Source organism: Musca autumnalis, unplaced genomic scaffold, assembly GCF_047663935.1.
Source record: "Musca autumnalis isolate F117 unplaced genomic scaffold, ASM4766393v1 scaffold_1, whole genome shotgun sequence".
Taxonomy (NCBI): domain Eukaryota; kingdom Metazoa; phylum Arthropoda; class Insecta; order Diptera; family Muscidae; genus Musca; species Musca autumnalis.
In genome coordinates, this window is record NW_027411644.1 from 63,967,940 (window position 1) to 63,982,376 (window position 14,437).

The following is a 14,437-nucleotide window of genomic DNA, read 5'->3' on the forward strand; positions in this document are numbered from 1 at the left end:
TGGAACAATTCAACGATGCATCTACCTTTATAATTGCATAATGTCAAAAACAGTACAAAATGTCAACCCTGCTTTTGACAGATTAGGCCATTAAAAGAAAAAATTGTAATCAGCTGTTAGCTGTGGCCTACCTTTACTTTATTCTACCATGTTTTACCACTTTATAAAGTACGGGAACAGGCCAAAAGTTGCCATTTTCCAGCAAATCGTTTTTTGTTACTGGCAACATCACAACAATGTTTGACAACACGCCACACTGAGAAAAAGAAGAAGCATTTCTATAGACAGGATTTTTCACTGGGTTTTTGCAAAACACATAGAATTGAAACCGGAAAAATTATAATTAAATGCGAATACATTGTACAAAATAAAACTGTGCCGCTTAAAAAATCGATTAAACAAAAATGTCACTCTTTCGTAAACCGAAAAAGATACAAAGAAGAGTTTTTTCAAGTGCCCTAGATGATGATGATGAAAATGGTTCTACAACAACAGCAACAAACAATGATGGTTATAGTAGTAGAAAGAAAAACGATGCGTCGGATGATATGGAACACGATGGTGATGAACTTATAGCTCCACCACCACCCAATATATCCAGTAAACAGAAACACAAAGATGGCAAATCAAAATCTTCCAGTGGTAAAAGTAGTAGTGCCGGAACAGATGCTTACAAAACGAAGGCGCTTTTAAGTTTTGCAGACGAAGGTAATTAGAAATGCATCGCGTGCCTAAATAATTAAGTGGGTTATTGGGTCGTTGGGATGGGGAGAAGTAGGATTTGCATTTCAATATGAGGTTTGATGTGAATCTTGGCAATTATGATAATGGAAATTTGAGATTTTCCAAAAAGGAGAAGAATGTAATATTGCAATAAATAATGTTTGAGGAAGGTTATTTATGAAATGCATAGTAATGCCTTGCTTCGAAGCCATCAGAATGTTACAGAATGCAATAAGAAAGAACTTGTATAGGGAATGTTTTTTTTTTATATTATATATGGAAAGGGACTGCTTCTGAAACTTGTTATTAACAAAAAATCATTTTCAAGATCTTTTGGAATTAATTTCCAATGCCTAATATGTCTTTCCTTTTTTTGTTTTCCAGAGGACGATGGTGAAGTTTTCCAAGTACGCAAATCATCTCATAGCAAGAAAGTTATGCGCATGATGGACAAGGAAAGACGTCGCAAAAAGAGGGAAGAACGTTGTGCTGAAAACTCAGCAACCAGCAGCAGCTTTGGTGGTAGTGGTCATCAAACAACCGATAGTGCTAATACGAATCGTGAAAACGGTTCCTCACGTCTTAATAATGATTCTCATAATTTAGGTTCATCTGCATCCGCAACAACAACACAATCAGCAAGAAGTTCTTCGGAACAAAATAAGAAAAGTAATAAAAGTGATAGTATCCAAACAGAAATACGCACAGACGACTTTGTGGTAAGGTTATTATTATCATTTTTTTGCTCACCTTACAAAAACCAAACAAAACAAAAACTACTTTTTCGATTACCAACACGCGAAAATATTCGAAACATAATTAGAAAAAAAAGAAGACAAAATTCGTTAGTACGATCAAATTTTTGTATTTTTTTTTTCAAAAAGAAGAAATTATACTTTTCCTTTTCGGTTAAAAGTTTTCCCAAGGTGTTTGGAAAAGTAAAGCTGAAAACAGATGCAACGTTTGATTATAGTTTTTTTGTCGTTTTGGCCGTTTTTACACTGTTGGGCATGATGCCGAAAAATTCAAATTCATTTGAAATATATGCCGACAAACACATAAACGCTGGACTTTGGTATCGTCGTCGCCCTGTTGTTGTTGTTTTTTCTCGACGCCCAACGCAAAACTTTAATCAAACGTTGTATCTGTTTTCAGCTTATGGTTGTCTTCTTCGCAATGCTGTAAATTGGCGTGTCTATGTACAGATTTGAATTTTTATTACAACTCAAGGATATTTATGCTTTCAATTTACCGATACTTACTAAAGACTAAAAACGTTAATTTTTCGAAAAAAAAAAAAAACATTTAAAATCATCACTAAGTGAACGAGGTTTAGAATGACACAGAAATGACAACTACCTTTGTTACTCTTTATAAAGTATCTAAGTCCCAAGAAAGTTCCCCTAGTAAACAAATTCTTTGTTGTCATAATCACAACGACCACCTGCTTTTAAAATGTCAACACGATATTAAATTTTTTTGGGAGTCGTTTCGATATTTTTTGAAAATCTAGTCTGACGGTACCTCAAAATATATTCTTTAAACCCCCACTTTTTGTGGTCTTGTGTTGCATCAAAAGATATTCTTTAAAACCCCACTTTTTGTGGTCTTGTGTTGCCTCAAAAGATATTCTTTAAAACCCCACTTTTTGTGGTCTTGTGTTGCCTCAAAAGATATTCTTTAAAACCCCACTTTTTGTGGTCTTGTGTTGCCTCAAAAGATATTCTTTAAAACCCCACTTTTTGTGGTCTTGTGTTGCCTCAAAAGATATTCTTTAAAACCCCACTTTTTGTGGTCTTGTGTTGCCTCAAAAGATATTCTTTAAAACCCCACTTTTTGTGGTCTTGTGTTGCCTCAAAAGATATTCTTTAAAAAATCCACGTTTGATGGTCTGATGTTGCCTCAAAAAATATTCTTTAAAAAATCCACGTTTGATGGTCTGATGTTGCCTCAAAAAATATTCTTTAAAAAATCCACGTTTGATGGTCTGATGTTGACTCAAAAAATATTCTTTTTAAAATTCCACGTTTGATGGTCCCTCAAAAATATTCTTTAAAATATCCACGTTTGATGGTCCCTCAAAAATATTCTTTAAAAAATCCACGTTCGATGGTCCCTCAAAAAAATTCTTTAAAAAATACACGTTTGATGGTCCCTCAAAAAAATTCTTTAAAAAATCCACGTTTGATGGTCCCTCAAAATTATTCTTTAAAAAATCCACGTTTGATGGTCCCTTAAAAATATTCTTTAAAAATCCACGTTTGATGGTCCCTCAAAAATATTCTTTAAAATATCCACGTTTGATGGTCCCTCAAAAATATTCTTTAAAATATCCACGTTTGATGGTCCCTCAAAAATATTCTTTAAAAAATGCATATTTGATGGTCCCTCAAAAATATTCTTTAAAAAATCCAAGTTTGATGGTCCCTCAAAAATTATTCTTTAAAAAATCCACGTTTGGTGGTCTAATGGTCCCTCAAAAATTATTCTTTAAAAAATCCACGTTTGGTGGTCTGATGGTCCCTCAAAAATTATTCTTTAAAAAATCCACGTTTGGTGGTCTGATGGTCCCCCAAAAAATATTCTTTTATAAATCGACGCTTTGTGATCAGATGTTGTTTGAAAAATCCACCTTTGGTGGTCTCAAAATCCCTCAAAAAAACATAAAAAAATCCTACAATGGGTTGGTCTCAGTAATTCTGAAAAAAATATTCTTAAGAATTGCACGTTTGGTGGTGATGAGGATTCCTTCAAAAATATGTTTCAGCTTTTTGCTTGAGTTGAGAATCATGAATCCCTCCTACAAATTTTCTGGGTGAGATTCTGTGCCATTATAAAATAGGTATAAGGATCGGCTTGGCCAAACTTAAAATGATTTTAAAATTTTTCAACCTAATTTAATAGCTACCTTAGTCTTTTTTTCCTTCCTAACCATACCACTTTCGAAAGACGAGTCATTTCCCGATTTTCTAATCTATAATTTTTCCGCAAAATTGCTTCACAGCTGGTGGTTAAAAAAACTGAACCAAATATTATACTCAATGGACGGGCAGCATTGTGTGCGGGACGTGATGATATGTCGGATGATGAATCTGATCACAGTGATAGCGAAAGAAATGGGGATAGTAGTAAACATCGTTTTGCCAAACCAGATCATTTGAAACAAATGTTGGAAAGTGGTTCCATACCCGATGCTGCAATGATACATGCCGCACGCAAACGTAGACAAAAGGCCCGGGAACAAGGTAAGTGATTTGAAAGAATTCCGTGGTTATTGGACTTTTTAATCCAATATGAAATTTTTAGGTGATTTCATTGCCATTGAGGAGCCAAAAGTTGAAACGAAAAAAGGCAGCCGCTTGGCCCGCGAAGATATGGAAGGCGATAATTCCGATGATGAAGAACGTATGGATATGAATGCCATAACTGGCATAAAGGAACGTGAAGAAAGGCGTGAAAAATTCTATTCCGTGGAAAAAGATTGTATGTAATTAAAAAAAACTTAACTTATGGTTTGTAAGGCTTAAAACCACCACTACTTTATAAATCTACACAGTACCCTAAATGATATAAACCACCTGCATGAATTAACACAAATGTTTACAACATTTTCTTTAATCCCAGTTCTCTTCCTTTCCTTAGGTTCTGATGAAGATTCCGATTGTGAAACCCATGAATGGGAAAATCAACAAATACGTAAAGGTGTCACAGGTGCCCAGTTAGTAAATGCTCAAAATGAATCGGTTTTGTCAAGATTTATGATTAAGTCAAGTGCTGATAAGGCCATTGAGGCGCCACCAGAAGTCAAATCAACGTCTTCTTTGCTGGAACAGGCATATGCCAAATGCACCCTGGAACGACCACAACAATTATTGAGTGTTACAAAACCCAAAAAGGATAAAACTAAAACAGCAGCCCTGCGTTCACCCCAGGAAATACGTGAAGCCGTCAATGAAAGGCTTAACAAATTGAAGGAGTTAAATTCACGACATTTGAGTGATATTGATCGTCTTCAACAAGAAATGAAAGCTATGCAATTGGAAGAGATGGATGCCAAACAAAAAGCCCCTGCCGCAGCAGCTAAATATCGTTTCTATCAGGAGATTAAATGTTATGTAACCGATTTGGTAGATTGTCTTAATGAAAAGGTAGGGATTTGGGTGGAACATTTATTGAAATAACTTTGAGAAAGATGAAGATTAGAGTTTTTAAATATGGCTTTATTTTCAGATTTCTGTCATTAACGATCTGGAAAAAAGGTGCATTGTATTTTTCGGTAAACATCAACATTTCCTTATTGAACGCCGCAGACAGGATGTCAGAGATCAGGCAAGAGAAATGGCAGAAGCAGCAAGTAAGTATGGAATTGAGTGTAGCAAAGCGGTGATACGTTTTTTGGAACAATTCTAAAGAGCTCGGTACACAAGCGGCTGGCTTTCTTGCTTGAGTTATTTCTGGTAAAAGACTAAAAGGCAAAGGACATACTAATTCTAATTTGTCTCGGTCGTTGTTTATTCATATATCAGAGATGACATAAGCAAGAATATCATGCTGATTATGTACCAAGGTCTTGAGGGTTCAAAAATATTCAGGTTTGGCAGTTGGAGTGCCCCTTTATTTTTTCCTTAATTACAGTAAACAAAAAATCCCCCACTATAAAAACAATCTTTTACATTTCTAGAACCCACAACATTACGCAAAGGTCCCGAATATGATGAACAAATTCGTCGAGCAGCTGGAAGAGAAGGTCGACGCACTCGCCGACGTTGTGAACGTGAACGACAAAATACTTTATCGTCGCATTTGGATGGTATGTCTTCGGATGAGGAAACCTCGGATCGTTATCAGGAGCAATTTCAAAATGAACTAGGTTTGTAATGATCATAGAAATCGACAATAGAACTCCTTTTTAAAATTCTTTGTTTTTCTACAGAGGAACTAATCAAAGAAGGCCTTGAAGTCATGGATGATGTTACAGATGACTTTTGTAAACCTGAAATAATTCTATCGAAATTTCATGCTTGGCGTCATACTGATATGGCATCTTATAAAGATGCCTTTGTCAGTTTGTGTTTACCAAAGGTGGGTATAAATTGGGACTATATTTTCCCACACACACACATCGGAAAAGGGATAAGGGAGACTTCTTTCATATCTAAGAGTGCGTCTCCATTCATATAGCCTAGTCTCAACGGCGCGTTTTAAGATATCACTTGTAGAGAATTTTTACGTGGCCAAAATAATTTTAAGATGTCGCCAACAACTGAGGGATATTTTGGTCACCGTTAAAAATGTGATTTTAGCTGTCTAGGAATTCGAACCCGGGAATTTAGTTTCCAATTTACCATTGTATCAGGCGGCTTCGCCCCCTTGATATGAAAATAATATCTGGGTTTTTGGAACTTTCGGGTCGTTCTTGAGGGAAATATGGAGAATAAAATTATACAGGTATGTGATGGAAAACGATTCGAAATGGATTTAAAAAAAATTATTCAAGTAAGGGGCTTTTGCCAAAACTATATATATCATCAAAGGCAACCCGATAACATACAATTTCAATTCTGCAAATCGAGTCGATTCGGTTTTCATCACATACCTGATAGCCTCTTAATAGAGACCTCAAATACTACCTGCAGTAAAAACCTGTACACCGGGAGGTGTATAAAGAAGAATTGGGACATTTCTGGAACCATATCTAGGAAATGGTCAGATATTGACTTCGAACTGATCTAAGTTTGCAAGTCGCTTTTTACTATAGTTGTCGTGTCCATCAGACATTTTAATTGGTCAACGAAGCATTTGTAAGAGCTTTCGAGGTGAGATAAAATCTCCCCAGCAGATGTGTCTAGACTAACAAATGTCAAATGAACGGGATGAGCCAACAAGGATACCAGAAAGGTGCATCTGACCTATTTCGCTTTTGTCGGCCGTAGCAATGGCTTCTGAGCCAGTCCTGGTCGATGGCAACAGAATTCCGACCACTAGAGTCAGATGAGATGTGATGTAGGAAGTCCTCAAGCCTCTAGTCTGCAGCACTTGTGTGTAGATAAAGACACCTTGTTGACCACATATAACGCAATAGGCTGGTCTGTGATAAGCTATTCGGCACAAATGTGGTCCACGAACGTTAGTACATAAGTACTATTTAACCGATCTTACCACCTTCTTCCATTCGAGGAATATGCAGATTTTCGTCACAAAATCAACATCCACTCTGTTCACCACATGGACAGCGCAGTTTGGAAGAGAATTGAATGTCGTGGTCGACGGTAGCAGAATTCCGACCACAAACTGCTTCAAAATTTTAGGGGTCACATTCGACACTACTTTCACGTCGTGCGCGCACGCCACAGCTATCTGCGACAAACTGAAAAGACAAAGGAACAAGGTCCTCAAGTCCCTAGCCGGCAGCACTTGGGGTGCAGATAAAGAAACCTTGTTGACCACATATAACGCGATAGGTTGCTCTGTGGTAAGCTATGCGGCGCCAGTCTGGTCCCCGAGATTATGTGATACGAATTGGAAAAAGATTCAAACTTGCCAGAATGCCGCCCTGAGAACTTCAACAGGGTGCCTCCTCAAATCTTCAGTGGACCATTTACATGAGGAGGCAAAGATTCTTCCAGTAAAGCAAGACAATGAAATGCTTTCGTTGCAGTACCTGCTTGCATGTTACCGTGAGAGCCATCCCAATCACCATCTTGTGGGTAGGCCCGACACATTCAGGCAGATCAGGAAGGATATCCATGCTCTAGAGGGCGAGGTCCAACGATACAGGAGACAACCCCTAGATCAACAAGCATATCAAGCTGGTTTAAATAGTATTCACACGGATGCAGTTGCCAAGGCCTTAAGCAATTATAGTGCGAATAAAGTCCTCGAAATACATCCCCCATCTATTGCAGCTGAGGAGCGTCAGCTGCCACGACAAACTAGAGTAGTTTTGGCTCAACTACGCTCGGGATATTGCAGTCGCCTAAATTCTTATTGGGCGGAAATCGACCGCGCCGTGCAACACATCTGCCCAGTATGTGGCATGGGCCCGCACGAGACAAAACACCTTTTCAACTGCCCAGCAAAATCTACTCGTCTAACTCCAGTGGATCTCTGGTTACATCCCATCGAAGCAGCCACTTTCCTGGAACTGGAGATATACCCAGAGCCAGATTGAACAGAAGTACAAACATACAAACATAATAACAAACACTGTTACAACAACAACGAACATTAGTGGTAGCAATGTTACTGCCATCGAGAGTTATCGTGTTTAACCAGTCAAACAAATAGACGCACGGACATTTTTAGATCGACTCTAAATTGTTGAAAATGGACATAGCATATGTGGTGCCTAAAATTATATGTTAATCGGGCTGGTGTACAATAAAGCGTATATATTTTAAATCAAATATATTTTTCCCTTTCAGATTATGGGTCCATTAATACGTTTGGAAATGCTAACATGGTCTCCCCTGTTGGCAGACTACAAAGATATTGAAAAACTCAGTTGGTATCCTGCTTGTATTTTATATGCCTGGCAAGAAAATGAAACTGAAGAATCACTGAGACAAGATCCAGATGTGAATTTGGTGCCAACACTAATAGAGAAAATTATATTACCCAAAATTACAGGTAGGAAACAGATTTGTTAACAATTTCCTTTAAAATTGTAATACGTTCGATGTTACTCCAGTTAATAATCATTTAAATGGTTATTCATAAACAGTGATGCCAATCAATACAATTCTACTAAAACATATTAATTCTGTCTATTTTTAATTACAGATATTGTAACCCATTGCTGGGATCCCTTGTCGACAACACAAACATTACGTTTAATTGGTTTCATTAATCGTTTGGGACGTGATTATCCTCTAAAGGAATCTACAAAATCCTTACAGCAATTATTTAAGGCAATATTGGACAAAATGAAAAATGCCCTAGAGAATGATGTTTTTATACCCATCTTTCCAAAACAGTAAGAACAAAAAAAAAAAAAAAAATTTTTGAGAAATATAAAATACTTATTTTACACCTCTCCTACTTGCAGAGTTTCCGAAAACAAAACTTCCTTTTTTCAAAGGCAATTTTGTAGTGGCCTAAAATTGTTTCGCAATTTCTTATCGTGGCAGGGTATTATTGCCGATACACCACTAAGGGAAATGGCAATTGGATGTCTATTAAATCGTTATCTATTGATGGCCATGAGGGTAGGTATTCCATTACTTACTTGAGATAATGAAAAATATTATGTGTCCCTTTTCCAGGTCTGTACACCAATTGATGCTATAAGCAAAGCTTATACAATTGTTAATACTTTACCCACTGCCTGGCTGCAACCCGATTCAGAGTGTTTGAAAAACCTACAACTATTCATATTGTATATTAAACAAACAATGGAATCTTGTGATGCTAATAATCCTGTATTTATGTAAGTTGTTAGCAGAACCTTTTTGTTTTGGTCTTCACTTCTAACATTCCACTTCTTTTCCTTTTTGTTTTGCAGGCAAACTAGTGATAAGGCTAAACAAATCTTACAAAGACTACATAGCAGTTAAATGTATTTTACAGTGTTTCCATGAATCCATAACAATTAGTTTTTTATCTATAAATACAACATATTGTTGCATTTCATAATAACTGAGAGATATCTTTTCATAAAATCACCACCCATCACCCATCCGATTGTCACATATAAATACTGTTTTAGCAATTTTTTGTATATTCTTAAAGAATAGTTTTCCAAATTTTCAATACACGTAAAGATTTTGTTTCGAAGACTATCTGTATGGAACTACTCTTTATTGGGAATAGTTGGAAGTGGAATGGCATAAGCTACGTAATAAGAAATAAAGGTAATGAAATATATTTTAGCAGTAAATTAGTAATAATTTCTAAGTAGTAGAATTTTTTAAGTGCTTACGCGGTCTATATTAGCGCTTGATTTGATACCCGGAGCCACACGATCCTAGAATTTGACTTATGCTGGATTAAGGTCAATAAGTGTTGTAATTTTAGAGAAGGCAAATGAAGGAATGCACCGACATAGCCCATCTGGAACTGGATTTAGTTTTGGGAGAAGCATGGACTTGCCTACGAAAACAATTATATCGTAATCAGAATCAAATGGATTACCTTGATAAAAATTTAAAAAAAAACCTCAAACAGTCCTAAAACTGCATTTAATAATTTAAAGTTTTGAACATTTGTGAGATATCCGATAGGTGTTTGTTTTATTGATGTACGTTTTGAAGAGAATTTAGAAATTTCCTGCCAAATGGGACATTCAATTCGTAAGTTATTATATAGAGATTTTGGACCATTACCCCAAGAAGTATGGGCTTTCCACCAAAAAAAATGGAACAGTTTTAGTAGGGGTCGCGAGAACGACCAACTGCAAAATATTTAAAAACGTTTCAATACTGCATTTTTGAAGTAAATTTTGTGTGAGAGGCATCGACGTAGCCCTAAATAATAAAATTCTAAATAAAAAATAAATTGCTAGCGGAGATGTCGTCTTTGTTGTCCGGTGTTGAGGCATAATGCCGTTAGGAACCTACCCTTCCAGTCCCTGTATGAATGCAAGATGTTAAATATTCTCATGTGGTACTAATTTTTTTGAAGCTATTCATCGAATTGGAAAAGTGGACAATTTGCTGCGAGCGAATGGATTTGATCTGAGATGCAGGAGACGAAATGCTTGATGCTTTGGCTTTTGCCAGCAACAGTCTCCGCCCATTGGGACTCGGGTCGTTCTGGTGCGTATATTTGATCGTTATATATTCGTTGTTTATTGCTGTAACATGATAACTGTAACGGCCTTATTGTTTCCCCTAGGATGGGGATCAGACTCTTGAGGACAAAATACACTTATTCACGACATCTATTATATTTCATCGTCGATATGTAATGCGATTCTCTAACTTATTTTTTGAGTTATCTACAAAAATCGGTAACATTAAAATGCAATATTATGCATGAAAAAATCAAATGAAGGTTGACAACACTGTTGCTATCAATAGAACCTTGCGACTACAATTTATTGGTCGCTAACTTACCAAATAATACCGAAATTATAAGCACTTTAATTTTACCGATTTTTGTCGATTACTCAAAAACTGAGTTCGAGACTCGCACTACGTGTGACATAGAACTTAACGTAGCTGAAAATTAAATAGTTGTACGAGTTTTGTTTGGCCCACATTATTTATTTCATCTACCGAGCTATGCTCTCACAGATTACATTGGATTGGACTTAAAAACTAGAATTTTAATAAATTGGCAAACATTAAATGTATAGTTAAGGTTCATTTTCAAGCAAAGATCTAACTAATCTCTTGAAAACATGACGTTCTATGTGGTAATCTATATGGTTTGCAATGGAGTTAAATAAACAAAGACATCGTGTTAACGGCTCATTCTTCCCATGATTAGTTCTATGAAAAGATATATTAAATAATTGATGTTCTCGTAAAAATCGATTTGGAACGTGCAAGGGTAACAAAGGCAAAAGCTCAGAGCAATCAATATTTGAATCAAATAGATCTTTTATAAAAACAATACCTTGTAGCTTCCTCCTTTGATATAGTTGCTGAATATCAAGGATTCGGCATCGTTCAATATAGTGAGGCATATTATCAATGTTATAAGTAGTTCTTAAAGCAAATCTTGTGAAACGTTTCTGAATTCTTTCAATTCTGTTTATTCCTTCATTGTAATAAGGATCCCAAATTATGGATAAATATTCAATATGAGGTCTAACCAGACTCTCAAAAAGTATTTTTAGTGTATTTGTTGAGAACTCCTTAGAGTTCCGTTTAAGGAAACCAAATTGGGAATTAGATTTCGAAACAATATACTCCATATGATGCTTAAAGGAGAGAATTGGATCGAAAAATACACCCAAGTCTTGAATTAAATTTACTCGAGTAAAATCGGTACCAGAGTTGTAGGAATAGTTAAATACAATTGGAGTTTTACGAGTGTAAGTCATTACTTTACACTTGGAAAAATTTAACATAAGTTGATTAACATGGCACCAACTTAATATGCTGTTGATATCATGCTGAAAATTTAAACAATCTGTATAAGAACAGACTTCGCAGAAAAGTTTTAAATCATCTGCGTAAAGCAAACATTTAGCGTACGAAACACTCCTAGGTATATCATTTATAAAGAGTAAAAATAATAATGGTCCAAGGTGACTGCCTTGGGGAACACCAGATATCACTTCAATGGGGTTAGACAAACAATCACCAATTCTTACGAAAAGAGTTCTACCAGATATGTATGATGAAATCCATGACAATAAGTTGGAATGTATCCCTATCTTTTTGAGCTTAGCAATTAACATATTTTGCGGCAATTTGTCAAATGCCTTGCTAAAATCAGTATAGAGTACATCTACCTGTCTACCTTTTTCATTTGAGTTAGAGCAAAAATGTGTGAATAGAGCTAAATTTGAACCGGTTGATCTGCCGCGAAAAAATCCATGTTGTGTTGGAGAAATATGGTTTCTAAATATCCACGAAAGGCGATTGTTAACCAATTTATCTAGAAGTTTCGGAATCGTAGACAATTTCACTATTGGGCGGTAATTTTCAATTATATCTTTCCGTCCAGATTTGAAAGTTGGAGAAATAAAGGCCAGTTTCCAATCATCGGGAAAGTGGCCTTGAGAGAGGGACTGATTAAATATTATCTTGAGAGCAACATGTAAAGAGTATGCACAATTATGAAGGAATAAAGGAGGCAGGAGATCAATGGGCCGATTCCGTACAGCGAGGCGAGTCGGGTCGCGTTGCCAGTTGCAATTTTTCCATTACGTATGGCAAAAGTCGCACGACGACGTCAAATTTTGTCGCCGTAATGTTAATTTTCCGGCGACAACAAATTAGCTGTCGCCGTTCATTTTTACTAACGAATAAAAAAAAAATAAAAACAAGTAAGAAAAGTCTATAGTCGGACGGAGCCGACCATGGGATACCCTATACCACTATCCCTGGACAATCGCTCTCCACGGAACTTCTTATCAATGATTGTGAAAATGTAATTATCAAATATCAGAGATGTAATGTATAATACTTATGACCAAAACCAAAAAGTTATCTAGCATGACAAAGACATTTTTGTAGCAGGAAAGGAAAAATTAGTTCACACAAACTAAAATGTAATGAAACTCACTTATGTAGTACTACTACTTACGTTGTTTAACCGCTACGTTATTGAAATTTTTACCAATTTCACACAAAAGTTTCAGTCCATTTAACCCGCTAAGTATTATCTGATCTTCACGTTGGCTTGTACGCTTCTTCTCCATCATAAACTCAAACTTTGTTTAAAATTTTGCGGGTTATTATTTTGACCTACAGAGCCGCTAAAAAATTGGTTACAATTTAGTTTTTGGTCCATTTCATTCCCTGAACATTTCACGATCATCAGCAAAAACTAATCATATCTATTCTGGCCCGAACCCAACCTCCTTAAAAAATTCGTTACAATCGTTCCATAATTGCGGCCTTAAGCTTGTTTACAATATTTAATGGACGGACACACATCGCTAAATCGCTTTATCTCGTCGAGATATGAATTTTGGCATACCAAATAAGGGGTCTAGGGCGAATATTTCGTGGTGTTACATAAACTTTTGGAGAGACAATATGTAGCATGGGATATAAATGAGGTTCTCTACACAGAACCCATTATATATTAGGCAGTAGGCCCGTTATCTACCAAACACTTTATTTCAATTTAAATCAGAGGAAAGGTCAGTAGTTTTTTCCCATATGTAGGCTACTTTGCGAAATATATATGTTCTCAAGGAATTAAAATATCGACGAAAAATAAAATTTTTATATTTTTCATACAAAAGTTATGGTCCATTTCACCCGCTAAAGAATATCAGATCATCATTCAAAATTGTAGGCATCTTTTTCGACCTATACTCTTACCCGGTGCAAAATTTCGTGACTATTGATGTATAATTGCGACTTCTAGCGAGTTTATTATTACACTACAAACAAATAACGGAATATATTAGGCTGTAACTCTGTTATCTGATCATGCACACCAACATAATTGGCATCAATTGAAAGGTCAAGCGTTTCACTTTCAAGTATATCTCACTTGTCTGCAATGTCACTTCCAGGAATTAATATATAAGATGTATATTAAAAATTTTCACAGTTTTCACACAAAAGTTTTGGTCCATTTAACCTTCTAAATATTATCCGATCGCCATCTCAAATTGCAAGCTTCTCCTTTGTGATATATTCTTACCTTATTTAAAATTACGCGTTGATCGGACTATTATTGAGACCTACAGAGCCGCTAGAAAATTGGATAAATATTATGTTTTTGGTCCATTTCACCCGCTAAATATTTCACGATCATCACCAATAAGAATAGGGATCTATTCTGATCTGAACCCGACCTCCATACAAAATTTCGTGACGATCGGTCCACAATTGCGGCCTGGAGCGTGTTTACAATTTATAATGGACAGACGGACGGACGGACACACATCTCAAAATCGCTTTATCTCGTCGAGATATGAAGATTGGTATACCACATTGGGGGTCTCCGACGAATATTTCGCGGTGTTACATGAATTTTTACCAAAACAAACTTATAATACCCTTTTCCACTTTGTGGTATAGGGTATAATAACTTGTTATAGACGATTATTTTCTATCGCTGTACGTAGTGCATTTTTTAA

General features: G+C 36.1%; 1 protein-coding gene across 1 annotated transcript; it reads left to right on the plus strand.

Moving 5' to 3' along the window:
* The first annotated feature begins 230 nt into the window (after window positions 1–230).
* Window positions 231–9,503, plus strand: LOC141399515 (PAX3- and PAX7-binding protein 1). The gene is made up of 13 exons (XM_073978462.1): window positions 231–708; window positions 1,108–1,442; window positions 3,728–3,968; window positions 4,030–4,206; window positions 4,366–4,871; window positions 4,954–5,077; window positions 5,405–5,593; window positions 5,657–5,805; window positions 8,148–8,352; window positions 8,506–8,698; window positions 8,771–8,930; window positions 8,988–9,151; window positions 9,227–9,503. The coding sequence occupies exons 1-13, from the start codon at window positions 405–407 to the stop codon at window positions 9,276–9,278; spliced, it is 2,799 nt and encodes a 932-aa protein (XP_073834563.1). The 5' UTR covers window positions 231–404; the 3' UTR covers window positions 9,279–9,503.
* The last annotated feature ends 4,934 nt before the right edge of the window (window positions 9,504–14,437 follow it).

Bases quoted from the DNA above. Each gene is read 5' to 3' on its own strand.
- LOC141399515 (XM_073978462.1), top strand. From the start codon at position 405: ATGTCACTCTTTCGTAAACCGAAAAAGATACAAAGAAGAGTTTTTTCA. The intron at 4,207-4,365 runs GTATGTAATTAA...TCCTTTCCTTAG, and splicing joins CTATTCCGTGGAAAAAGATT to GTTCTGATGAAGATTCCGAT. The intron at 5,078-5,404 runs GTAAGTATGGAA...TTACATTTCTAG, and splicing joins AGAAATGGCAGAAGCAGCAA to AACCCACAACATTACGCAAA.